A 26,102-nucleotide genomic window follows, 5' to 3' on the forward strand; every position below is an offset into this window, starting at 1 on the left:
TCTGGCCCTCCACTCTCCACCCTGCTCTACATTACTCCCAATGCCTCTCGTATATAGCATATGAAGTATACTATATATAGAGAGAGAAAGAGATAGCTCATGGATCATATATAAATAAATAGATCATTGCAGTTGTTATACATGTATGCACAGTTAACTTCCATTGTTGCCTTTTTGGTTTTGAGTGCATTAGGTTTGAATGGTCTCTGATCTTATGTAGAGGCTTGTCTACATGGGGAGAGCCATTGGGAAACCTTGTCCCAAACACGGGGAGGCATGACCCACCCTGTGATGCAAGCTGCTTATCTCCACTCATGACCTTCAGTCTCCAGCCCACGTCACCCCCCTGCTCCGCTGTCCTCTCGGTGCCTGCGTCTTTGGCTGCTGGAGTTAACCCAAACATGAGCCAAAGAGTGGAACAACTACTTAATTCCATGGCTGTTACAGAGGAACTCACAGATATCAGGACTAACGTCCCAGAGCTCCTGTTCCCAGAACAGCTCAGACCTCAGTCTCCAACCTTTGACCGGGCCTCTGGTGGAGCAGCCCGACACTAGGGGAAAACCTCACACATACCACCCTAATAATTGATGAAGAGAAGAGAAGCCAGCCGATGCCAGCACTGGCCAGTTGTTAGCGTAGACTCAAAGGCTATGAGACAGTGAGACAGGCGTCTAAGCACGATAGCTGAATTCCTGGTACTAGTAATCTTATCCTGGGTCACATTCATATCCATTTGGTTGTATCGGTTGTATCGACCCTTTTCTAACTATCTTCACTCATTAATAATGACCTAAGGCTCCTGATTGGCTTTGCAGAACTATAGAGTATGTTTTGACCAAATAATTCTTATCAAGTCCCAACACTGCACAGAACGACTTAACCCTGAACATAGGATATGAGCAACACGTTTCTTACAAGTTTCTTACTTTCATTTGAGAAACTGTCGTTATTAACTATGTAAAGTTTGGAATTGGATCATTAAATGAAGCAAGTGCTTCTGTATGACCATTTACAGAGATGTGGACAAGGATTGTTTTTCTCAAAAGGTGCATGTAGTACAGGCAGCTGTAACAAGATTGAACATTGACTTTCTGACGGACATGGACTTTGGTTCTGACCCATGCTCCCTTCCACAGGACCGCCCCCCCCCCTACACACCCCACCCCCTACTGTGTGTCGTAAAAAGGCCAGTGGGTGATCTTATAAATACAGAGCAAAAGATGTACACTTCCTACCACTGCCATGTATGGATTATGACCTGAAAAAAACAGCCTGGAATTACAAGGAATTTAATATCCCCTAATATCCCCTCGACACTGTAAGTACACTTCTTTTACTGAATGAATGACTAAACTTTTTGATGGTTTCTCGCCTTCTAGATTTCTACACTATTGCCTACCTTTAAATGTAACATGTATTATATTAAGATACAAAACCTTTGTGACACACAGTTCCTGGGTGCTATTTAAATAAACGTAAGCATTTGTTTGAATTTGTGTGTACTTGTGTGTGTGTGCATGCGTGTGCATGTTTGTGTGTGTGTGTATATGTATGTATGTACATATGTGTGTATACCTGGTTGTTCCTCTCCCCCAGTCCTAGGCACCATGGTGGGATTTAAGCCCTCAGACGTGCCCCCTCCCCTGGCCGTGAAGATGATCAGTGCGGGGGCAGCAGCCTGTGTCGGTGACCTCATCACCTTCCCCCTGGACACAGCCAAAGTCAGACTGCAGGTACTCAACCAGGGAACCCCCCCCTCTCCTCCACACCTGATCACTCATTCAAGGATTCCATGACCATGTAATACAAGCATCACACACAATCTGTCTTTAAATGATCATGTCACAGTCCATATTTCTTATCTCAAAAGCACTTAAACACTTTCCTAGATCCATATGAAAGCAGTGATTCAGACTTTGATATGTAACCGGATACGGTTTAATTACACATCTGAATTGAATGAATGAATGAATGAATGAACACTGTCATCAAAATGGCTGTAATGAATGTATTTACCTTTGACCCTAGATTCAGGGTGAGCAGAAAGTGGAGGCAGCTAAGAACATCCGCTACAGGGGGGTGTTTGGCACCATGGCGACCATGGTGAAGACAGAAGGCCCCAAGTCCCTGTACAATGGGCTGATCGCCGGGCTGCAGAGGCAGGTCTGCTTCGCCTCCATCAGGATCGGGCTGTACGACAATGTCAAGAACTTCTACAATGGCGACAAAGAACGTAAGTGGCTGGACATCTCATGGTAACTGCTTCGTGAACTTGTTACCGGTATCCAGTATCTGGGAAAGTCTGTATAGAAAATATGAAAAAGTACACTCTGCAGTGTGAGATATTGTTTACATCCTGAATTATTAAGAGTTTAAATGAAGTCCAATACAAATAGTATCTTAGCGTTGGTGTTTTTGGATACGTCACGTGGAAGTTCAATGTTCTTTACATCAACGAAAGTAAACAAATAGAAGCCATGTCAGAACATACATAAAACAATAACAGACTGTATCTACCAATGAATGTTACATACATGTATCTTCATCAATGAGCACCCTTCTTGTTGGTCCGGCGACAACCCAACTCTTATGACGTTAACCTGCCCTATCTCCTCCCTCTGCCAGATGCGAGCATTATGATCCGCATCCTGGCCGGCTGCACCACCGGCGCCATGGCGGTGTCCGTGGCCCAGCCCACTGACGTGGTGAAGGTCCGCTTCCAGGCCCAGATGAACCTGAACGGGGTGGCCCGGCGCTACAACGGCACCATGCAGGCCTACAAACACATCTTCATGAACGAGGGCCTCCGAGGGCTCTGGAAAGGTGGGTTTTAAGACCACTACCAGCTCGTTAAGGATATTTATCTAAGAATGAAATGCCGCTTTGGATGCAAGTGTATGCTTAATTACTGAATCGTTAGATTGGGCATAGTTATAGTTTTACAACGTTTGGTAGAAAAATATGTGAAGTCTGGCAAACAGATTAAACCAAAAGCCTGGTTTTGGATATAGTGGTTTTATTACTATAGTGTGATTTGTCTTGACATTACGTCTTCCTCAGGAACACTTCCCAACATCACAAGAAATGCGCTGGTCAACTGCACAGAGCTGGTGACCTACGACCTCATCAAAGAAGCCATCCTCAAACACAACCTTCTGTCAGGTAGGCGTAAACATGTGAAGTAGGGGAGACAGCTGATTGGGCACAAACCCACACACACCCCCCACCCGCCCCCCTTACGCCACACACACACACACACACTCTCCTCCCTCCCGACTTTTGTATCTTGGCCAATAACAGCACACATACTGGCAGAGGACATTGTGTGTTTTTCCTTGAAAGTGAAATTGTTATTACTGGTGTTATCTCACTGCCTCGTTTGGATGATTGCCAAATGTATGCAGTAGCGGTTTCAGCATTAGTGAGCAAAGATCAAAGGTGTAAGCTCAAGGGACATGGCATTGATTATATCCGATATGGATACATAAAACTTAATAGGCTTAAATATGTTGCTGCTCATATAACTCAATGGAAAATGTTCCAGTTTTTCATTGGGTATGCTACATTGAACTGGGTCACGGACTATAAATGGTATCACCCTGAAACCTTTGATTTGGTTAATTTAATTGACCTCCCATATATTAGACCTAGGGTTGAAAGAACATTTTAGTTCATACCATATGTACATTATTTACCCTACAAAGTCTCATGGCATGCAATTTTATTATCTTGAATACAATGTATTATTGACTATCCCCATTTGTATAGATTTGACACCATTCTTCATTGTTTAATGTGACATTTTCGACATTTACGTTCATCCGTACAGACAATCTTCCCTGCCACTTTGTGTCTGCCTTCGGCGCCGGCTTTGTCACTACTGTAATCGCGTCCCCGGTGGACGTGGTGAAGACCCGGTACATGAATTCCCCCCCTGGTCAGTACAAGAGTGCCATCAACTGTGCCTGGACCATGATGACCAAGGAAGGGCCGACTGCCTTCTACAAAGGGTAACCAATATCTCCCTCCCTTTGACACCTCACACAGAAACAGACATAGGAAAACACTGAATCTGTTTATAGGTGGGAACAACCAGTAGATGTTGAAATTTAGGATCAGTGATTGTCATTCAGGTGTTTAATTTGAAATGGTTGATTTCAGGGTTATATGAGGTAAAGTTTGTCTATTAGCTAAGATTTAGTAGGGTTGAGATTTATCCATTTAATTTGAATGCAGTAAAGTTAATGAAGTAACTAATGGTCTATTTATCATTACTTAATGGTGTTTATGTGAACTTAGTTAATGGTTATCTAATGTTGACTAAGGTATTCATTAACACATAACATAAGGTTTCCACTTAGCCAAACCCCTATACTAATGACATAAAATAGGCCTAATGCTTAATTAATGTACCCTTAATGTTAAGTGTTAGCAAAAAAACATGAGAAAATGTAACGTGATGTTCATTCTCTCCTGTAGATTTGTGCCTTCGTTCCTTCGGCTGGGATCGTGGAACGTGGTGATGTTTGTGTCATTCGAGCAGATCAAGAGAGCCATGATGGCTACTAAGAAGAAGATGGATACTGCCAGCTGAGCATGAACTAAACCCTCAGAACCCCCCAATGTCAATCTCAGTTTTGATCCAACATCTCTTTTGTTTTTTGTTGAAAGATGGAATAATGTACTGTTAACATCGGGAAAGTGAATTACATTTTAAGAGAATTTGGTTTTACCCAATTGTATTTATTACATTGTTCTGGACATTCTGTGAGTAAATGCTATGTGAATGTTACATAGCATTTATACAAACATCTCACAAAACAGTCAGGGCAGCTTCTGCACCACCAAAGTTGAAATTGTACCCAGCCCCCAAATAAATGTCCACAACATGTAAAGCACTGTTTTTATGTAAAGTTTAAATATATTTGATATAATACATTGAAAGTGTGCTTTTCTTCAGTCCATCTTAGAGGAGGGGGGGGGGGTGCTATTCTCTTTCGGTTTGGACACATACGTTGAATAAAGGCATCAAAATGTGTGTTTATTAGCTCTCAGCAAGCCAAGTCAGTAAGTCATTACAAATAGTACACCTCCGGACACATCACGTTCAATACAGTGACAGTCTGGAGTTACAGGAATTCATTGGAATGCTGGCCCCCCCCCCCCCCCCCCCACCACACACCAGATGTTAATTCGCCATTCTAAGCCACTTCAAAACAAAATCGACCCTGTTGTGACAGCACAAGTGAGCGGGTCCACCCTGACGTACAGAGCAGTGGTCTCACTGTACCTATTGGTCACTAACGGGAAGGTGACTTTGTTTTTTAATTGCTCGCAATGGCATAATCAACGTTATACCTGGGGCCCTTTAACAGGGAGCAAAACAACCTCCCAGTTGTGTTCTAGTCATCTCTAGTCTAGAGTATATCAATAACAATTGGAACGCATTAAAACATGCACACGGTTTAAGAAGATGGAACCACACAATGAGGCGTCCTAGGTATAAATGATGTTGCCTTGCCCGTCACACACAATTTGGGAACACTGCACAAAAATATCAAATTCCTGAGCAGGACAATCATGACAACCGGTCGGGGATTATTTATATAAATACGTGAGAGAGAAAAGCTTGAAATGCAAGTTAAATAAAAAATAATTATTAATTTTAGCTAGCTAGCAACTTTACACTTTATAACTATCGTCCATGTCGACATCATGTGGTTCACAGACCACTGGAAAAGTGCACAAAATATTACCACTGGAACACAATACAAAGCTGCTGAAGCCCTAATACCTAATCAATGCAGAACAGTTGACCCTTTAGTCAGAAGAGTCAACTAGTTGGAATGATCGTTTACGGGGTAAAGAGGTTCAACTGTGCTCGAGCCAAATCACCAATTCCTTTTCTTTTTTTAATAGTAAAGCAATAGCTGCAACTACAACCATATTACAGGTGTATATATTTCATTATTTATAATTAAACCAAACCTTTATTTTATTCTCTTCAATCAATTGTGGCAGGACAATTCAGGCTTCACCTTAATAACCATCTAAAAACTAAATCACAGAGGATATTTGAAATAATCCACAACTTAAATCCAAACACGCTCAATATTCCCCAATAATATTAGGTGGTCCATTACAACTGGAGGAAGAGGTCCCTTTCAAACTCCAGGTAAACTCGTAGGGTTTTTTGGTGCGTTCAGGCAGCATAATGCGAGCAGCACCTTCATGGTCGTGTGGAATCGCGTGGTGCTACATTACTCCTGGGCCGGCGACAGGAAGGTTAGTGTTCGGATGACACCGTCAGAGTGAGGGCCACCCCGGGCTCCTGGAGCGAGATCTTCACCTGGCTGTGGAACTTCTCCCTGTAGAGGTTGAACTCCATGATGCTCTGAGGTTTGGACGCCACCCAGAACTTGTCAAACTCGTAGGCCAGGTAACCTATGGCGAGGAAACAAGGCACTGGTTAGAGGGTGACTTTCTAGTAGAAATACTACTAATACTAATTGTCAAACCCATCCTACAAATTTTCTGATATTTTTCCACATCCCACCAATTGTACCAATTATCCCACAAATTCAAACAATTCTCCCAAACCTTTCTACTTTTTAAACATTATATATTCAAATGTCGTCAATAGGACAACCCCTTGAGATGGACCATCTTATCGTCAAAGGGGTCCAAGATTTACATTATTATTGACTTTACAATCTACTGAACTATGCACAACACAAACACGTAAACACTTCTCAGGGTTTCAGGAGCAAAGATTGACAGAAGAGTGTGAAGATCTAAAACCAAACCCGGGGAAGTCTACTCACAGTACAGATGGTGGAAGTGGAGCAGTTCAGGGTTCCCAGTGACTGTGTTGTAGAAGTGGGGTTTCAGATCTCCGCTCTTTAGGAGACTGTAGGCCATCTCCGTCAGGTTAATGCCCACAATGGCGTAGGAGTACCTTCAAACACAACACAGACCCACATCAGGGAAAGATGACCATTGTAGCTCAACTGGTCAGAGCAACAAATCAACACAGCCAAGGTTAAAGCCAAATAATACTTTGGATTTCTTTAAACACAAATTGTAATCAAACCATTGTTATTTCACACATCTTTATACATGGAAATGATATATATTCTTACCCCAGTTGGGGATGATTGGCATGAGAGAGCACCTGACGAGCCTCCTCTGTGTAGTGTTCACTGAAAAATCTGCAACCAAGAAATAACAAGATGCCCCGTGTCACTTTCTACTGCTGTCAGACCACATTAGTCCTTGCTAGCAACACTGCTAAGCATAGATTGGATGGATTTTCTGTGCAATCTGTTCATGATCAGCTTGTGGTTGAGAACCACTTGAATAGAGTCGGCATCTTTCAAAATGGAAGAAAGAGTATAAACTAAATAATGCTAATTTCGAGTTGGTTTTACATCTTCAATTAAGCTGAATAATAAATTACAAATAATCTATAAAATATTCATATTCAATTTAAATGCTGTACATGAAAAACATCATTGCATAAAAAGTGTACATTTTGTAGTTTCTCCAAATGTGACTGTATGAATTGACTATTTTCAACCTCACTTCCCTGGGTGAAAAATTGTCTATATGAATTTATTTCAGCCATCTCATTTCTCAAGCCACTAATGCCAAAATGAAAAAGGTTAATTTTGGCAAATTTCCTCTCTGCTAAGTAAGTACTTCATCAGTTTCTGTTTGCACAGCCAATAAGAAATGTAGCAGATCTCTACACCAATCAGGTGCCTATACTCACACAAGATTGGTGAGGCCCAGCATTCCCATTCCTCTGAAGTCCGTCTTGGGGTCGTCGCCTTGGAAACCAATGTCACCCCACTGCTTAGTTACCCTGGACTCCAGTTTCACTGTTGGCATCAACAGCTTCCATAGCTGAATTCAGGAAGGGAAAGGTTAGTTATTATTACCATCAATGTCACTATTTTACTATTTTTTTTGCAATTTCTAGAGATATTTAAATGTTGTTATAGGCTAATAAGAAGGAAAGGATGAGGGGATGTGGTTACACATACCTTCAACAGCATGTCCTCGTGCTCCATGTCATCTGAACTGAAGGTCTCCTTCCTGAGATCCTCCACACAGGTGTACAAGCCGGCGTAGCCAGTGATCTGGAGGAGGCAGGTGTGAAGACTCTTCCTGAACCTATAGGAGCAGAGAATGGAGGATGAAGCAGGCAACTGTGGATGTTACGATATTATATCTTCATATGATGATATGCATTCATAGAATATTGCATTATCATTTCTGCAGACAGTGCCCTATAGAAAGTGCAGGGGGAAATGACGCTCTCATTATCTCTGAATGAGGATGACCTTAACAGCGAAAGGCACAAGCAGGAGCCTATAGTAAAGTTATACCGATTGATTTTTGCATTAATTAAGGTTTTTTTTCCAAGTATTTTTTTAAAAGCATAGAAGCCTAACATCAATGTGCCATGGTATTCAAGGTCTACAATATATTTATTCTAGACCTGCAAGAATCATGCATGCATATACAATTACTTAATTGTGCTTCATTTAACTGCTTCAGAGCTACATGATAGAGACAAGAGAGATATTATTGCATATTGCGATCCACCCTTCATGGAACTCAAATCAATATCAATAGGACAACATCGAGATTAGATGAATTGATTGTGTCATGTGCAAAATAATCAGAAGAAGTAAAAGAGGGGCTTTACAAGGGATCTTTCTGAGGCTTGACATTCTTGGCCTGAACAATGTGATCCACACACTGCTCCAGATTATCTCTGCTGGTCTGCAAAGAACCTCTCAAAACCTGCACACACAACAAAGCAAGAACACCAAAAAAGTTGAAACAAGCGTTAACAAGGTGGGAGAAGTGAAATCAAAGTATATATAGCATGTGATTATACGACTATTAATATGGATGATTACCGGTATCAATACCAATACCTAACTTTTTTCCAACACAACAGCCAAGAACACTGGGGTTGATTATAGAACTCTTGAACTAACCAGTCTGATTACAATAAGCAAAGTCAGCTTTTAGGATAAGCTAATGATTGGTCCATTATTTATTACTCTCCAATGAATGACAAGGTGAAACAATAGGATAAAATGATAAAAATAAATGATGATGTCCATTGTTAGCCTATCATAGCTTAAAAACAAATGAATGCTGTCTGCTGTCTTTCATTGGAGAATATGAGAGCTGCTTGACTTACATACAGTAGTTGTCTTTTGTGTTATATAACGATTATATATTATATATAACGATTTCTGTAGGACCACTACCGAGCTTGAAGAAATAATTTAGAATTTTTTACCTTATTCTTTGAAAACTGAAGAGAATATTCTGGGAAAAAAATACAAAACAAGCGTTAGCCAGAGCATCTCACAATGCGAATTGTGGTGAGCAGAAGTCAAGGAGCACATGAACGTGATTAATGGCCCTCTATTGTAATTTGTACACATCGTTGACAGAGGGAATATATTTATTGGAATATAAATATTGCATGTAAAAAAATTCACTACTTTTACTTATTAGACTTAAGCTCACCCCACACTACAAGATAAATGTCCCGATATCGTGCCCGATTTTCCCCTTACGAGAATCGGGGTGGCGTTCCCATGGCAGCCGAATCGGGACGAAAATCGGCCGTAGTGTTCCAAGATAGAATCTCATCAACTTGATGTAATATGCAGGTATTTTCTTTAGCAGGCCTATTGGAGGGATTTTTTGGATGTTTTGGGGATAGAGCCTGGTAGGCCTACCTGGTCTCCTCCACTATCTTGTATACATTTATAATACACTTCCACTCAGGGACTCACCTGGCCAGGCTAACTTATTGTTCTGCCTTATAATATAATATTGTGACATGGTTCACCTGTTTTGGAGGTCCTGGTTGCTCCTGGCTGAAAACCAGCACATATTCTCTGTAGCTCACACTTTCCGGACACCTGCCTCACAACCCACTTCAACCAGTATCTGAGGAAGGATGAGTAGACATACTGCCAGATATAGCCCAGCATTCTCTGCGGAGAGACAAGAGTTCAGAGTTAAACGCAGGGATTACAGGCGAACATAGAAAAGCTATCATGGCCCTTACTTGAAATAGAGATTGCAGAACCATGTCCGAAACATTTCAGTATGACGTTTGTAATAAATCACACAGGACACAGCCGTAGCATCTTCACCTGCCTTTACAATGTGCAATCATCCCCGTTTTATCCAGAGGATTTAACACAATGCAATATAGCGTATGCTATGTATGCAATATAGCGTTTTGTAATAGTTTGCAATCGTTAACCAGCAATAAATCTATACCCAAGCAATAGTACCCTATACCCAAGCAATAGTACCAATAGTTAAGGTGGGCTAAAAAGGGCAACATTCCCTACAAGAGCCCGATAAGCTTCTAGTGAGTTCCAGTGAGTAATAACGACTTCACGTTCAATTCTAAGTATGTAACACACAAAGTTTAACCCGATGGCCTACAGTAGCCTTTAGTATATCCCAGCTGTGACTCACCCCCCTACACAGAACACAGTCTAGACACATCCCTGACAATGGAAGAAAAAAAAAATGGACAAAAACTAAAGTTAATTCATTTTCCACATTTGGACGCAAACACGAATGTTAACAGTTATGCTAAAGCCCCGTTTGTGTTGTGGTTAAACTGCTAACTAATGCAACCAAAAATAAAAACAGTTGAGGGTTGAATCCTAGAAGTTAAATCCCCCGGCTAAAACAGAGGCTAACCAGAGAGCTAATAGCTGTTGTTCAGCCACAGGCATAGCTTTCCTCAGACTGATAATCAGGGCCCGGGGTTGAATATATGATGACTAAAACATAGCACATGCAGTATCTCTACTTGGAAAAACTGTGTGTCGTGTGGTACACAAGCGAACACACCAAGTCGGCATGTTAACGTTATCCTCGACAGTTGTCCATGTATAAACAACAGGTTGCTGTTGTATTAGCTTAGCTAGCTAGCTCAATAAAAGTAGCTACTGGGTTTCACTTGCAAAAGCCAACTTACTCGATGATAATTTCCCGTGTAACCAGATATAACCCAGAAGTGCTCGTCAATGGGTTTGTTTGTCGTACATTTAAAGATAACAAAAGTTAGAACGCTATATTCCTGGGGGTGTGCTAGCCGCGCCGCTCACTCAGGCAGTCTTGAACGGTAAGCAACGTTAGTTGTAGTAATGAGGCAATATTTTGCCATGTGTACATTCTGCGTCACATGAAAACCAAACCTCTATGCATTGTCGATCCACATTTATTTGAACGTAAATAGTATCATTGTCATTTATTAGATCCGTTGATTTTTAGTTGGCGCTTGATACAAAGAATAATATTGATATTAAGCTTTCAGTCACTGCGTATTTATTTCACGATGCCACCACAGGATGGCACCATTATCAAACTATAATAAAGGTACATGGCAGCCCAGCATTTGTGCTGCTGGACATGAGTTCATTATAGCAATTTAAAGTATGTATTTTGCATTTTGGGAACAATGAAGAAAAAATCTATCTACATCAGTACTATGATTCAAATTGTTAATAATTCCTCTTTGTATTACCACATAGGCCTAGTAAAACCACTAATCCTAATCCAATAAATTAGGGATAATCTGAGATACAAATTTAGTCGAGTTTATTTATTTTGTTTTTTATGGTAACTCAATTCAAATATACAGTGTGATTATCTGTTTGGTAACTGTCAACAACATTTGGAAGATTATGTGATTAGAAAATCGCTATCAATAAGCAAATGATGAAGTGGTAGTACCAAGCAGGAAAATGTGCCCAGTATAGGTCAGCCAACATAGTAGCACACAGTATTAATCAATGGCTTTACAGACTTTGAGTTCTTGCCCGCCCCCTCCTCTGTGCATGGGTGTACCCACAGCAGAGCCAACAGGGCCGCTAGCACAGACCAGCCAACCACATATTCACATAGCTATTTGTTTTTTTCACGCTTATCTTCTCTTCTTCTTCTTGCTTTACCTGCAATTCTAATATCTTGCATCACCTTTGTTTCTGTTGTTTGCTGCGATTACTGTATACATATACTGTTATGCAGCTATTTAAATCCTAACCATCCCTTGAAGGAAGGATTTCCTCTTCTGTGTGCTTGCTCAAGGGTTCGTCTCTCTAGGTTTAGGGAGTTTGTCCTCCCTTCTTGTCAGACTGGAAGTTGTTCGTGGAGCTGGAGACGTATTTAACATATATATAATTTAGCTTTCATCTGAAGCGTCTTCAAAATGAGATTGGTGCAGACAGAGAAGCTGTAGGAATCAAAGCACATTTTTTTGTGGTAGTCAAGTGCTAGAAGGAGTAAGTGCATTACTACAAGATATATATATTATATATATATATATATATATATGTCGTAGTGCTGTGATGAAGAAGTCAGTTGATGAGATTTTCACAAAAGAGGAACACACAGCTACAAGGAAGAGGAACACAGACACACACACACACACACACACACACACACACACACACACACACGCACACACACACACACACACACACACACACACACACACACACACACACACACACACACACACACACACACACAGAAGAGAAATAAAAAATACTGCTGCAAAGAAGAGGAACACACACGCAGCTGCTGAATCACCCTCCTGAAGATGTTTTAGATTCTGATTAATCTGGTTAGGTAGGGAAGTTGACTTCCTGTTCCAGCTGAAACCGAACTTCCTGTTGCTGAAGTCAAAATGTTGTACAACAGCCAAGTTGATGAGTTATCGATGTGGAATACACACAAATTGGTGTGTATGTGTGTGTGTGTGTGTGTGTGTGTGTGTGTGTGTGTGTGTGTGTGTGTGTGTGTGTGTGTGTGTGTGTGTGTGTGTGTGTGTGTGTGTGTGTGTGTGTGTGTGTCTGCGTATAATGTAGGGTCAAGTTGGCTTTAATAAACGACAATTGATAATCACTATCTAAGAGCTGAAAAGCAGACTGCATTATGTAGGTCTAAAATAAATGTCTGACTTCATCTGTTCGGGAACGGACCGTGATGCAGCAGACCTTTGATATATATTTCAGCCTCATTGTTTCCCATCTATCCATTCCAGAGGCTTCACCTGCATAATTCATTCCGAAACACTGGAGTCCATCCCTATGACACCGCGCGAAAACCCTGAAGAGGACAGCTCAATTACGGCGCCAATGCAAGACGTGGTCTGTGTACGCGCAGCAGGGCATGTCGTTCACGGACCTCACTTAAGAAAACACATCTGTCGTCCCTGACTCAAAAACTCGTGCATCGTATTCGTGTGCTCCGTGAGTTTCTAGCTTTTTGTGTTTATGATCAATATTTCCTTTACAGGACCTACATTCCGATCGGGTTTAATAGAAGGCGTGGCTTGATGTCACGATAGACGGTTGATTTTCATATTCATTCCCGCGGTCTACTTGTCGTTGGTGCCAGGACGCAGACGCTGTAGCCTACACCACATTAAACCACCACACATGATTTAATAGGAGAAACCGCTTCCCTACGGTAAGCATATTTGAATTTATCTAGCAGTCGACGTGTCTTTTCTTTATTTAATTGGTTTTTGGATTGGAATATTCTATATCCGCAAGGTCAAATCAGCACCACTGGTAATTGAGGCTGGGACTACTGTGCACTGCAGCTATAACATAAAAGATCTACCATCGTTATATGCATTTTCTGCTCTTGCAGGTTGTTCATTTTAATGATGACTCCGTTCACGTTGATTCCGTTGGGTTACCGGATTACACAGTGGAGATAATTAGGTAGACTAATTGTTTAAGGGCAGTTTCACTATCATGTAGACTATCTGTACCTATTTCTAAACTGTGTGTGTGTGTGTGTGTGTGTGTGTGTGTGTGTGTGTGTGTGTGTGTGTGTGTGTGTGTGTGTGTGTGTCTCTGTCTGTCTGTCTGTCTGTCTGTGTGTGTGTGTGTGTGTGTGTGTGTGTGTGTGTGTGTGTGTGTGTGTGTGTGTGTGTGTGTGTCTGTATTGGTGTGTGTGTGTGTGTGTGTGTGTGTGTGTGTGTGTGTGTGTGTGTGTGTGTGTGTGTGTGTGTGTGTGTGTGTGTGTGCCAAAACGGAATAAATTATTTTAAAATGAATAAAGATGTAATGACCCTCTTACATTTTCAATCAATACATTCTCTGACCAAGGCTGAGCATGTATCAAATCTATAGGGAATCTATTTTGTTCCCAATTAGATGAATGTGCAGTTAAATTAATCATATCCTGGTTCCTTTTTCAAATTTCTGATTTCAGGTATACAAGGCTAATACTACTTGTAAGAACTGAATACTTCTTCTAACTCTATATTATTTATTATAGCTCCCACAGTAGCACTGAACCATTGCTATTATTATAAGTTGAAGTTGTATTATTGTTGTATTCATAGAAGTAGTAGGCTAGTAGTAGTAGTAGTAGTAGTAGTAGGCTGATACCATAGTAGCAGTAGTAGTAAAATAGCAGTACTAGTATGACGAGTTAAAAATCGCCAAATTGACCAGTTAACCAATTAAGAGGTCCAACTTTCTTTCAAGTGCTTTGTTATGATTTCAGTTTGGGTGTTGGGGCTTTAAATTCTTCTCAGTGTGAAAAATGATGAATTGAAAAGATGTAGATTCAGACTCACCTGTCTTGAGAATAAGTGCATTTGAAAACGGATACCTCTTGGATCTCACTCTCATCATAACATTGATGCTCCTGTAGCTTCATAAACATAGGTTATGGCCAGAGATAGATAATGTCCTGAGATGCAATCATAGATCAAATGTGTATATTATGTTTAGAAACTGTTCGAAAGTCTACTTTTTTCCATGAAATCTGTCAGAGGAATTCATGAGATACAGAAGAGCTTTGATTTAGCTTTGAATCAATTATTATAAATCATCTTTCACTGAGGGTCCACTTTAAACTCTCTGCACCAGTGTCTGAACCCCCCATGACACTGAGGATCCATATTTGTACTTTTTCCAGCTCCAGATTCCAAAGCCACTTGCTTTAAATATTCCACTCCTCTGGCATTTTTCATCTTCACAAGATGCTTCAGAATGTGATTGTTTGTGGCTCTGAAAGCTTGGAGGACAAATTCATGAGAAATGGTCACCTAGCAGTATTCAGGGTCTGTCTCATGATCCCGTGATCAGAGAGGGGAAGGAACATTCACATTTCACACATTCACATTTCAATCAAGGCATTAATATATAATACATATAGTGATTCTGCCATCTCTTCTTTTCCTCTTTCTCTCCCTTGCTCTATCTATATCTTGATATATTGGTAGATAGGTTTGTGTGTGTGGATATGTATGTGTGCTTATGTGTGTGTGTGTGTGTGTGTGTGTGTAGAGCAATTGTTGCAGAAAAACTACATTTTAAAGTGCATTGTTTGCCTCTGTTCAGAATCAAATGATAAACGTATAACTATATCCAGATTTAGTAACACACCTGCTTAAACAAATTTTAATATTTCATTTCCCTGCTTTAGGGAATTGCTTGAGCGGCCTGTGACTGGATATCGCTACCGATCATAGCTTTGGATTACGAGACTTAATCAGAATCCAGCTATGGGAACAAACCCAAAGGGGACTGTGTCGGTTCAGATGGTGGCTCAGCTGGCCGGGTTGGACCCGCTGGGAAACAAGGAGCCTGATGCCAAACTGCCCAAGGATCCCAACAGGAACCAGTCCAAGGTCTGCCCTGCCTCCAACAACCCCACTCCCATCTCATCTCCGGACCCCACAGAGGATATACTTCATACTGCTCCTCTTAAAAACACCCCCAGCAGCCAACCGTCTTCCAAAGAGAGAGCCCCAGCTGGAACTGTGGGTTTGAATGTCCCCACATCCACCAACGGAAACAAGGAAATAATTTTGCTTGCGGCGACAGGAGATAATAGCCACCACCAGACGACTGAAAGAGCCTCTCCGACAGGAAGAGGTGTAAACATGCCAGCAGAAGGCCAGAGGGACGATCATAATGCTACACTGAGAATGCGAACCCCAGAGGAAAAGGAAGCGCAGGGCGTATCTAAGGCTGACTTGACGTCTGATGTTGCCTCATCAAAGGTCGACATGCTTAAAAATGACTGCCAAGCAAGGGGGCCCATCGCACCGGTAGAGAGGTGTTCTGAACCACTGCTGCAGGGCGGGGGAACATCCACAGCTATGGAATCACCTTCAGGGAACGCCAGTAATTATGCCCCTTGCAATAATCAAAGGTCGGGGAAGGGCTTTGAATCCGGACACGCTGGATCTGAAGTGTTGACTCCCCGGCCTGAGTCGCAGAGAGGAGTTTTATCAACTTCAACATGCCTTGGAACTGCTTCCACGGTGTTGGAGTACCAAGCGCCAGATAATATAAATGGTCTTTTCACTAGCGTAGTAGACAAAGCCCCCAGTCAAAAAGAATGTCTAACAGAGGTGTCAAAAACAGAGAAGGTATCGCCAGCACCTGTCCAAACAGCAGAGCAAAAAACACAAGTGGTGGTTCCACCTGTACCCATGGTAGAAACCACAGCAGTGCCACACATCAACAAACTCCCACCTGCTTCTCGAAGGCAAAGTGCAGGGGTTACGGATCTGAATTCAAACATAACACATGCAGAAAGAGGCCCGCCGCCAGCGTACAACACTCGGCTCACCACAGAAAAACACCAGGCGGCCCCGTCCCAGCGGGGCTTCTCTGCAGTGCCTCCGGCGCTGGAGGACAAGCCGGCGTGCAGGGAAGAAGCAGAGAAGGGCTGTACGACTGGCGCAACTGCAGTCCCTGGACTGTCAATGCTTCACCCCAAGCGCTACAGCGAGGCCTCCACCATGACCTCCGGGTCCTCCACCCCGACCAAGCAGCGTCAGGATGTGGAGGTACAGGCCGTGGCTAACATGTGTAGCAGAGCGGTATCCACCAGCCCCAGCCTGTTGCCTCTCTCTGCGGTCCCCAGGCCTGGTGCCGGAATAACTCTAGATCAGGACGAGACCCAGAGCCTGGCTGTGCTTTACAAGGCAGAGGGTGGTGGGGGATCGGGTCCGGGAGTTGTTTACCACCCAACGGGCCCCTCGCAGATCTACATTGATTCAATAGTGTGTACTGTTGACACCAACACAGAGGGACTTGTCGTAGAGGCGGGGATGTGTGGCGACCAAAATGGTAATGTGGTCGTCCAAACTGAGAATGACCAAGAAGGGATCAAACCAAAGCAGGATAACCCAGCAGCAAGCCATGTGCACACGGTCGCCCCACCCTTGAAACCCGTTTATCAAATCAGCATTGAACACAGTGCTCCAAGGGAGGGGAAAATGCCCCCTTTGACCCAGTCTACAGTCAGCTCACAGAGCACGATACAGTCCAAGACGACACCATCTGATCCACCAGCGATGTCAACTGCAGAGACAGCCACCACAAAGGCTTCCTCTTCTCAATTACCACTATCTCAAGGGCTGGCGATTGCGAATCAGGCCAAACAAGCCGTTAATATTCAGACCCCAGCTCAGCCACAATCAGCCAACAATGCAAAGCTCTGCCAGGCTGCATCGATACCGGCAAACACCAACTCCAAATCAAAGGTTTCTAAAGCCGGCACCAAATGCCCAAAAGACCAGCCCAAACCTGCCGGGAAAGTTTCGGCAAAGGAAATCAGTGTCAACAAAAAGGGTCAGGAGCTAGAGAGGAAGAAGAAGGAGATGGAGGAGGAGGAGGAGGATAATGACGATGAGGGGAAGCAGAAAGAGAAGGGCGTTCATGAGGTAGTGTGGGATGAGCAAGGCATGACCTGGGAGGTGTACGGGGCTGGGGTGGACCCCGAGTCCCTGGGCTTCGCCATTCAGAGCCACCTGCAGTGCAAGATCAAGGAGCAGGAGCGCAAGCTGGTCACCAAGACGTCTCAGAGGAAATCAATCACCGCCGCCGTTGAGTCGCCCCGCCGCGAGAGAAAGAAGCCGAGGAGGCGGCAAAACATCTTCAGGTCCATGCTGCGAAACGTCAGGCGGCCCAACTGCTGTTCGAGACCCTCGCCGGCCTCGGTGATGGAGTAGAGTTAGGGGTTAGAGAGGAGGGTAGTGATTCATGTCGAGTTAAAATACTAAAGGGATAGCTTCCCTTGAACGCATACCGGAATGTTATAGTATACTAAGACTATTTGTGATAATATTTATTGTTAATGGAGCACCAAGCTGGTTTTTTTTCCCCACCATGTATTTAAAAAAAACGTTTTTTACTACTGAAACATATTAGCTTGTCTAACTAGCATTGCTCTCATGGAGACATGACGGTGGCCATGTTAGCTGTCCAGCGGAGTTGTGAGGTACTCATTTGTTCCTGTTCCTGTTTCCTCTCCCAAGAAATGATTTGAATCCTCATCTTATCTTAGTGACTAAAAATATACAATTTCTATTATTTTAGGTCAAATGCACTGCTCATTTGAAGATGATTAAATGTAAGAATATGATATTACTATGAATATGACATAAAGAAGTAGAAGATATTTAAGGAACAAGAGAAAAGAGTTTACATAGTGTTTAAAATGTCAAAGGCAATAATTATTGTATAATGCATGTATTTTAGCTGCAATTGTCACTGTTAACTGCCACACAATGAAGTCCATACTGAAATATAACATGACAACTGTCACAGGTTACACACATGTTGTTGTTACGTACATCAATTAAATATCAAGTCTTATTAAATTTGGTGCCTACACATAATGTGTTTATCATTGCGTCCTATATAGGTCTCCATAGACGCACTGCATTTCTAATGACACTGTCATGATTTATATATTTTTTCAGATTTCTTTATGTCATACAAAAAGAAACTGCTTTATTACAAGCCTCACCGTCATGCTGCTTTTTCCCTGGTTTTGTATTAAAGACAACAACAAACACAACAACATGGTCTCAGCTACATGCTTTTTACTGACAGTCTGGGAGACATCACAGAGCTGATGCATTTAAAGCGTCACAACTACTGCTACAACAACAGTTTAACAGTTCCCCAGTCAGTTGGAGTCAAATATATTTACAGGGTGCTTATAATTAGGGCATTTGTCACAACAGGTTTTTGGATGGAGGAAAGATGTTTTCAGTAAACAGACTGATAATTAAAACACTGGTTTAGCACAGCTGTCAAGTGGCAAAACAAGAGCTTCTGTGTGCGCTCATGCATGTGTTTATTTGTGTGTGTGTGTGTGTGTGTATGTATGTGTGTGTGTGTGTGTGTGTGTGTGTGCATGCGTGCGTGCATGGATGTGTGTTAATTTGAGATTTTTCCTGAATCCAGGATTTTTTGTTCAATTGAGCACTTGAGAGCAGAATGCTTTTAGTGACTTTCTTGCAATGGGATATTTTAGAAGGAAAGTTTTTAAATTAATCTCTAAGAAATTAATGATAATGATATGTCCAGAATGATCTATATCCGATCATCCTTAATTATCAGGTATTGAAATCTCATTTAATCCTTCAAATTCATAACTTTCTCCTTGAGTAGGCCTATTGTGTGCTTTCAAATGTTTTATCTTCAATTAATTCAAAAAAGGATGCAGATGGATGTCAATGGTTTGGTGTGGTCATCAATGCAGTACAATGAACACATTAACTAAATAATTAAACATTGTTAATAGTTTATTAACTTTATTGTTTTAGAGCTCACTTAATGTAGGCCTATATTAAAAAGAAGACTAGTGCTACCAACAATTGCAAAATTATCTATAATTGCATTTCTTTAATTTGGATTAAAAAAATATAGAGCTGTGTATATCGGCCTATATCGAATTGATCTAATATCACCTCGATCACTTTCTTCAGTAGGCCTATGCAGCTGCATGGATCATCATTTGAATCTTACTTTATGCTTTAAGGCTTAAGCTGACCTGGGAGTCACATGATTGCTACTGCTTCTCAGCCCAATTGCCTCGAAGGATCACCTGCACGGCCCTGTATTTAATAATAAGTCTGTGTAACGAGAGTCTCTCCAGGGATTCCGGAACCTGTGCAGAGACCTCTCCGATGATCCCTGTAAGTAAATACATCTACCGGTCTCGATGTTAAGGTGCCAATTAAATCGTACACTCTGTAAATAGTCATCGGCTCACCTCGATCGCAGGGACGGTGCATATAGGAAAATTGATGTTATCTTTTTAAATATCTTTTTGACCACATGTTGTTATCGTTCGTTTTAATTTGAGCGTAGGCCTAGCAATTGTCTTAACTTAACGTGGAGTGCCCCTTGTTGGTCTATGTCATTGGCCATGTGATATCTAAGTGATTAACATTTGGTTTTGGCCATTCACTAATGTTTACACAAAAAGAAGAATGACCAATTCCTTTTCCTTATTCCCACCTTTCCCCCAAATGCTTCTATTTTTTTCTCTATAATACACCTCCTCCTCCGTCAGTTGGTGCTGCAACTGTCTTCCACCTTCACTTATACTTCTTCATCATGTCTTCAATGAGTCGACGGGATTTAATATTGAATATCTCCTCGAACCGATTTCGAATTGAATGTTAAGGCCCTTGAGCCCACTTTCAGGTGTAAACATTAACATTGCGTGATTCCATCTGCTGCCACATCATTCGTCCAATGAACATCTGCCCAACAACGCCCCAGAGACTGGTCTCATGCCTGTTGATGTAAATGCATTTCTCTGTCTATGCCTTTCTATGCCTTAATAGACCACAGAATAATCAAGCTAACATTAGGACCACATATAGTAGTGCTAACATCAGTTCTGACTATTTTCAGCTTCTACGCAGAGTGGTCAAGACAGCACCATATCAAGTGTTATTGGTCTACACACAGCTATGCATGCCCGTTCCCCAATCCTCTACATTTAGTAGTAGACATTTAGACGATCTTTTGGTCGGCCATCACAATGCAGATGCATGTAGCCTACAAATGACCTTCTTGATAAATTGATATGGAGGGAGTTTCCTTGGTCGTATCCCAGAATACTTAGTATTATTTAGCCATCATTCATGACGATATTAATACAAAGAAATGACTGGTGCATAAAGGAGGAGGCGAATAAATACATAAATAGCTAACGCATTTGCTACTTCAATACTCTTATTCATATTCACTCATACACTCTTATTTATAACAGGTAGGTCAAGGATATTGAAGAATTCAGTTTGTACACAACATATTACATTGTGTATAACGTACACACACACACACACACACACACACACACACACACACACACACACACACACTAATATAGAATAATATATTCCTAATAATATAATATATAGAAGAAATGTCCAATTACCAGAAGGTGTACCTTAACTTATTTATTTGCAGAAAAAGAGCTTGACAACAAACTACTGCTGTTATGAAAGAAGACAGGCGGCGCAGTCCGTAACTAAATTCAAGAGTGTAACCCTAATAAAAGAGAAAAATTGTCACAATATAACAGAAATGGTCTAGTGTGTTAGTGGTGAGAAAAAAATGATATAATTGTATAACATTGAGATAGTATTTTTGAGATGGTGTTTTCTCTGTTAATTGGTAGCCACAGAGATAATGCTCGTTTTTCTTAAGGAAGTAAGTAGTTGAAAAAAAGAATGAGGATGTGGGAACATGCAATAGCAGTGCACTTCATAACTGTAAAATGGGAGCAGGAGCAAATGAGCAATATTGATTTAAAGAAGGTCATGAATTGCCAAGTGGCTAGAAGTGTTTAACCCGAGGAACATATTCATCAACTGTCAGACAGTTCATCTTAGTCCTGCATTAATGTTTCAGAGCACACTCTAGAATTAACTTAGGCTATTATTAAGTGAAACAGACTTTCCACTTTCCACGTTTTAGAAAACATTGAACCTACTGACCCTGCCTCTAATAAAATGCTTTATGGTTTTTTCTTCACTCTGGGGCAGGGCTGCCGACTCCCCTGTATAGGTTTATTACAATAAGCGATGGACAGGTGTGTCGCATCAACACTTAATCAGCAGGTGACCAGGTAACCATATCAGCCAGAGGTCATCATTATGAGTGACCTGAGGGAGTCATCTAGCGTAACAAGTGTACAAGTTGTTTTGGGCTTTGGTTTTCCTTTTATATTTTCTAGCATAACATTTTTTCTTTCTGAAAAGAACATTTAAGCTCAAATGTAACTCATTTTTAGCTATATTCTATTTTTGGAACAAAGTTAGCTAATTGAGCTCCAAAATGCTTTATATGAAGAACCTCTGGGATCAAGCTTGGAACCAAGCCATCACAATTAGCAAAAACCCATCTTTAGAATAACACATAACTCCTCCTGGACCATTCTGGAGCAACAATCAAATATATATTTAGAGGTCATGTTGGTGATAGAGTGAGTAAAAAAAAAAATTATGCTGACACAGAATCATGATTCGATCGTTCACTGCTGGGATTAATTTCTTATCTTTAAAACACAAACATTTTCACATCTAATGTTCTATATGAAGTTAGATTCATTATTTTTTCATACACGTTTTTCCATAACCTTCTTGTGTTCGCTAGCATGAATAGTGGTCACAGAGAGGGGATTGGCTACGGAGGAGAATGTAAATTAAATGAAATATCTGTCTCAGTGAAACTGGTTATTGTGTTGCTTCCAGTTCTCAGATCTTTTCTTATTTATCCTAACACTGTGTTAGCAAGGCGGTAGGCAAGCATGCCTCTTTCTCTTAGTAGACACTCTACTCCCTGTGGGATCCATGGCCTACATATATGTTTGTGTAAGCCTGTGTGTGTGTGTGTGTGTGTGTCTGATTTATCTGAGGCATTTTTCTATCACCTTTCCCCCATAATATTTTATAGAATCCCCCTACACCCACCATCCCCCAAACGTTGCTATGCTACACTACACTATGCTATGCTAGAAAACACTATGCTACGCTATGCTGCACACCAGACTCATGTTGTCTTCTGTGTTATAATATGATCATAGTGCGTCTATATGGAAGCAGTGCTCTGTGATTCTCATCTTCATTCATCATCTCAGCTATGTTATCAGCAGGATGTACTGCTGCAACATATGGCCCACAGTAATACATTCACAAATGAATAGGCAAAATACAACCACACATGCACACACACATGCTCACACACATGCACACAAACACACTCACACATGCCTACACACAAATACTTAAAAACGAATGTACACTCAGACATGCACAAACAGGGACACACACACGCACACACACACACACAGGCCGGTTCACATGTATACAGATGCAGGGTCCCATACAGATGCACACTTGTTCACAAAGTGGTGCACACTCACAGAAACAGGCCGAGGTCACCTTGACGATGTTCATTAAGAGCTGCTGTGTTGTGGCTGCCAGGTGGCCCATCCATCTCTGAAATACTAAACAAACCCAGCGCTGATGGAGTCACACATGGACCACATATATGCACTCTACGCAGACACATACACACACACACACACACACACACACACACATACACACACACACACACACACACACACACACACACAGATAGACACACACACATTCATACAAATGTGCACATAGATACACACATGCACACACATACACACATGCACAATAAATAAACATGATAGGAAGATTTATAACAATTAGGCTGACCATTGAAAGCCAATTAAAACCCCATTAATAAACTACAGATTTCTTTGGAGGCACTTTGTTCAGATTTTCACAGCTGCTTGACTGACTAGAATAAGAAAAAAGAAATGTTAAAATATATATGTCTATATATATATGTGTGTGTGTGTGTGTCTCTGTGTGTGGGTTTTACAGAGATCTCTGTAAGATAAAGAGATGGTATTTCTTCTTTTAGGGAAAATGGAGGGCACAGAGGACACGGAAGGGCTTATCTTGAGAGAGAAATAAGGTGTTGAAGGTGTCAGATATGCTGATGAGATGCTGTTAGGAGGAGATATCTGAGTCTCGGAGCGGCTCCTCATAAACTCCCCTGATGTTTCACTGTCACTCTGCCATATGCCCCTTCAGCCAAAGGGAGAGCCCCCTGGGATTCTCATTACCCTTGACCTCCACCAAGAGGAAAGTTTCCCTCTACTAGAAAATAAGGTATCGTTATAGATTACTGGGGTAATGGTGGAAAAAGAACCAATCATTTGCACAACCATGTAAATATGGTAGAACATTTTACTTGTGTTATGCATAATCTAATATATAATATCATATTTTTTCATATTTCATATATAATATCACATTTTATCATATTTATTTTCATCTACTAGTGACATTTTAGAATATATATTAAGTGTATGGTAAGTCTATGGTAAGCTAGCAATATCAACTGCTAGCTTGGCTAACAATTGATATTGGCATCAGTTATCAGTACAAAGATAATGGAAACTGCTGATAACAATAAAACACACTTTTTTCCCTCCAGGTGTCAAAAGAGAGAGAGGTTCAGTTAATGAGACCAAAGGCCACTGTTCTGACCTAAGAACAAAAGTAATGATTAAGAACATTAATCAAAAAAGCAACAACATATCAGTCAAGCTCAAGATGTCAGACTAATTAGGTGAGTAATGCTAGGTGCGCTTCTCTTATGTAGGTTAGGCTTCATTATGGGTATTATGCGCATACTTTGGCATCCCAGTGCTTCACCTTGATACTCCATTCAAATTATTAAATGTTCAGCATGTATTTAAAATACTTGGTATGGGGTATGGGGAAGAAATCCAATCATGTGATTCATTGTTATTATTTGCTTCCATAATACTTGGAAATTTACTTGGAAATTGAAAAAAGTACCACAAACACCAATAGTACTGTCCTACAGAGGTCATAACTTCCGTGCCCGTTCATATCCACCGCTCGGACTTGCTGACCACAACGTCATCTGTTTACTCCCGCTGTACAAACAAGAGCTGAAACGTCATAAACCACAGTGCCACAGCGCCCCCCAATGGTCGGAGGACGCCATCATCCAACTACAAGGCTCCCTGGCCTGCACCGACTGGGACACATTTGATGGGGATCTGGATGACAGGGTTTCTGTCATCACAGACTACATCAAATTCTGCATACGCACCACAATCCCATCGAAAACAATAAGGATATATCCCAATTCCAAACCCTGGATTACTCCTCAAATTAAACAGAGCCTGAAGGAAAAACACAAATCCTTCAGGCACAAGGACTGGGCCAGCCTCAAGGCAACAAACAGGAACATAAGGAACGAGGTTTTCAAAGCCAAACTGGACTATAAAAACAAACTGGAAACAGAATTCAGCAACATGAACACCAAGCAAGCTTTTCAGAAGGTGAAAATCCTGACAGGATGTGAACCCAAATCCACATGCACAGTCAGTGATCCAGAAACCTTCACCAAAGAGCTGAACACATTCTTCATCCGTCACGACAACCAGGACTTCTCATCCGAGTGTCAGGTCTTGCTGAGAGCCCTCCCACCACCAGACCCTGAAGAACCGGCCCCTTTCACAGAGGAGGAGGTACGGCGCCAGCTGAGCCGTTGCAAGCCCGGCAAAGCTCCAGGGCCTGATGGCATCTCAGCCAGGGTGCTTAAGACCTGTGCCATGGAGCTCTCTCCAATACTGCACTCACTTTTCTGCCAATCTTACCGGACTGCCACAATACCCATACTATGGAAAACTGCCACCATAATCCCTGTACCAAAGAAACCAAGACCCACAGAACCTAACCACTACCGCCCCATAGCCTTAACATCCATCATCATGAAATGCCTGGAGAGACTGCTGCTGAACATCATTCTCCCACTTGTCACCCCACATCTGGACTCGCTCCAATTTGCCTACAAGGCAAAAAGAGGCACAGAGGACGCTGTGGCCTGCCTGCTGCACCTCCTCCTCCAGCACCTGGACTCCCCAGGCAACTTCGCCAGGATCCTTTTCGTGGACTTCAGCTCCGCCTTCGACTCCCTACAGAAACACCTGCTGATCCGGAAGCTACACCACTTCAACATCCCCCCCCATCTGATCCACCTCACCCACAACTTCCTGACCGACAGACTGCAAGCAGTAAGGGTGGGCTCAACCACATCCTCTGTACTCACCATCAACACCGGGGTCCCACAGGGATGTGTGTTGAGCCCTTTCCTGTA

At 41.8% G+C, this 26,102-nt stretch overlaps 3 protein-coding genes across 3 annotated transcripts; 2 read left to right on the forward strand and 1 right to left on the reverse strand.

Annotated features, from left to right (window-relative positions):
• Window positions 1-1,206: 1,206 nt before the first annotated feature.
• Window positions 1,207-4,725, forward strand: ucp1 (uncoupling protein 1). Its single transcript, XM_084466078.1, has 7 exons — window positions 1,207-1,321; window positions 1,600-1,736; window positions 2,032-2,236; window positions 2,629-2,826; window positions 3,064-3,165; window positions 3,833-4,013; window positions 4,483-4,725. The coding sequence occupies exons 2-7, from the start codon at window positions 1,611-1,613 to the stop codon at window positions 4,595-4,597; spliced, it is 927 nt and encodes a 308-aa protein (XP_084322204.1). The 5' UTR covers window positions 1,207-1,321; window positions 1,600-1,610; the 3' UTR covers window positions 4,598-4,725.
• A 437-nt stretch (window positions 4,726-5,162) lies between these two features.
• On the reverse strand, window positions 5,163-11,184 carry elmod2 (ELMO/CED-12 domain containing 2). Its single transcript, XM_084466079.1, has 9 exons — window positions 11,045-11,184; window positions 9,890-10,037; window positions 9,329-9,357; window positions 8,720-8,817; window positions 8,052-8,181; window positions 7,778-7,911; window positions 7,146-7,214; window positions 6,828-6,961; window positions 5,163-6,447 (listed from the first exon to the last, which is right to left on the reverse strand). The coding sequence occupies exons 2-9, from the start codon at window positions 10,032-10,034 to the stop codon at window positions 6,290-6,292; spliced, it is 897 nt and encodes a 298-aa protein (XP_084322205.1). The 5' UTR covers window positions 10,035-10,037; window positions 11,045-11,184; the 3' UTR covers window positions 5,163-6,289.
• A 2,278-nt stretch (window positions 11,185-13,462) lies between these two features.
• LOC311341359 (uncharacterized protein) lies at window positions 13,463-18,760 on the forward strand. Its single transcript, XM_084466269.1, has 2 exons — window positions 13,463-13,542; window positions 15,523-18,760. The coding sequence occupies exon 2, from the start codon at window positions 15,602-15,604 to the stop codon at window positions 18,062-18,064; it is 2,463 nt and encodes an 820-aa protein (XP_084322395.1). The 5' UTR covers window positions 13,463-13,542; window positions 15,523-15,601; the 3' UTR covers window positions 18,065-18,760.
• The last annotated feature ends 7,342 nt before the right edge of the window (window positions 18,761-26,102 follow it).

Source organism: Micromesistius poutassou (assembly GCF_964030765.1).
Source record: "Micromesistius poutassou genome assembly, chromosome: 3".
In the NCBI taxonomy this organism is placed as follows: Eukaryota; Metazoa; Chordata; class Actinopteri; order Gadiformes; family Gadidae; genus Micromesistius; species Micromesistius poutassou.

What these genes read in the sequence shown, in the direction of transcription:
- ucp1 (XM_084466078.1), top strand. Translation starts at nt 1,611, where the DNA reads ATGGTGGGATTTAAGCCCTCAGACGTGCCCCCTCCCCTGGCCGTGAAG. An exon ending in CAGCCAAAGTCAGACTGCAG is followed by an intron (nt 1,737 to 2,031) that starts GTACTCAACCAG and finishes CTTTGACCCTAG; the next exon opens with ATTCAGGGTGAGCAGAAAGT. An exon ending in CTACAATGGCGACAAAGAAC is followed by an intron (nt 2,237 to 2,628) that starts GTAAGTGGCTGG and finishes TCCCTCTGCCAG; the next exon opens with ATGCGAGCATTATGATCCGC.
- elmod2 (XM_084466079.1), bottom strand. Translation starts at nt 10,034, where the DNA reads ATGCTGGGCTATATCTGGCAGTATGTCTACTCATCCTTCCTCAGATAC. An exon ending in AAGCCTCAGAAAGATCCCTT is followed by an intron (nt 8,182 to 8,719) that starts GTAAAGCCCCTC and finishes CTGCTCCTATAG; the next exon opens with GTTCAGGAAGAGTCTTCACA. An exon ending in CTGGGCCTCACCAATCTTGT is followed by an intron (nt 7,215 to 7,777) that starts GTGAGTATAGGC and finishes TCTTGGTTGCAG; the next exon opens with ATTTTTCAGTGAACACTACA.
- LOC311341359 (XM_084466269.1), top strand. Translation starts at nt 15,602, where the DNA reads ATGGGAACAAACCCAAAGGGGACTGTGTCGGTTCAGATGGTGGCTCAG.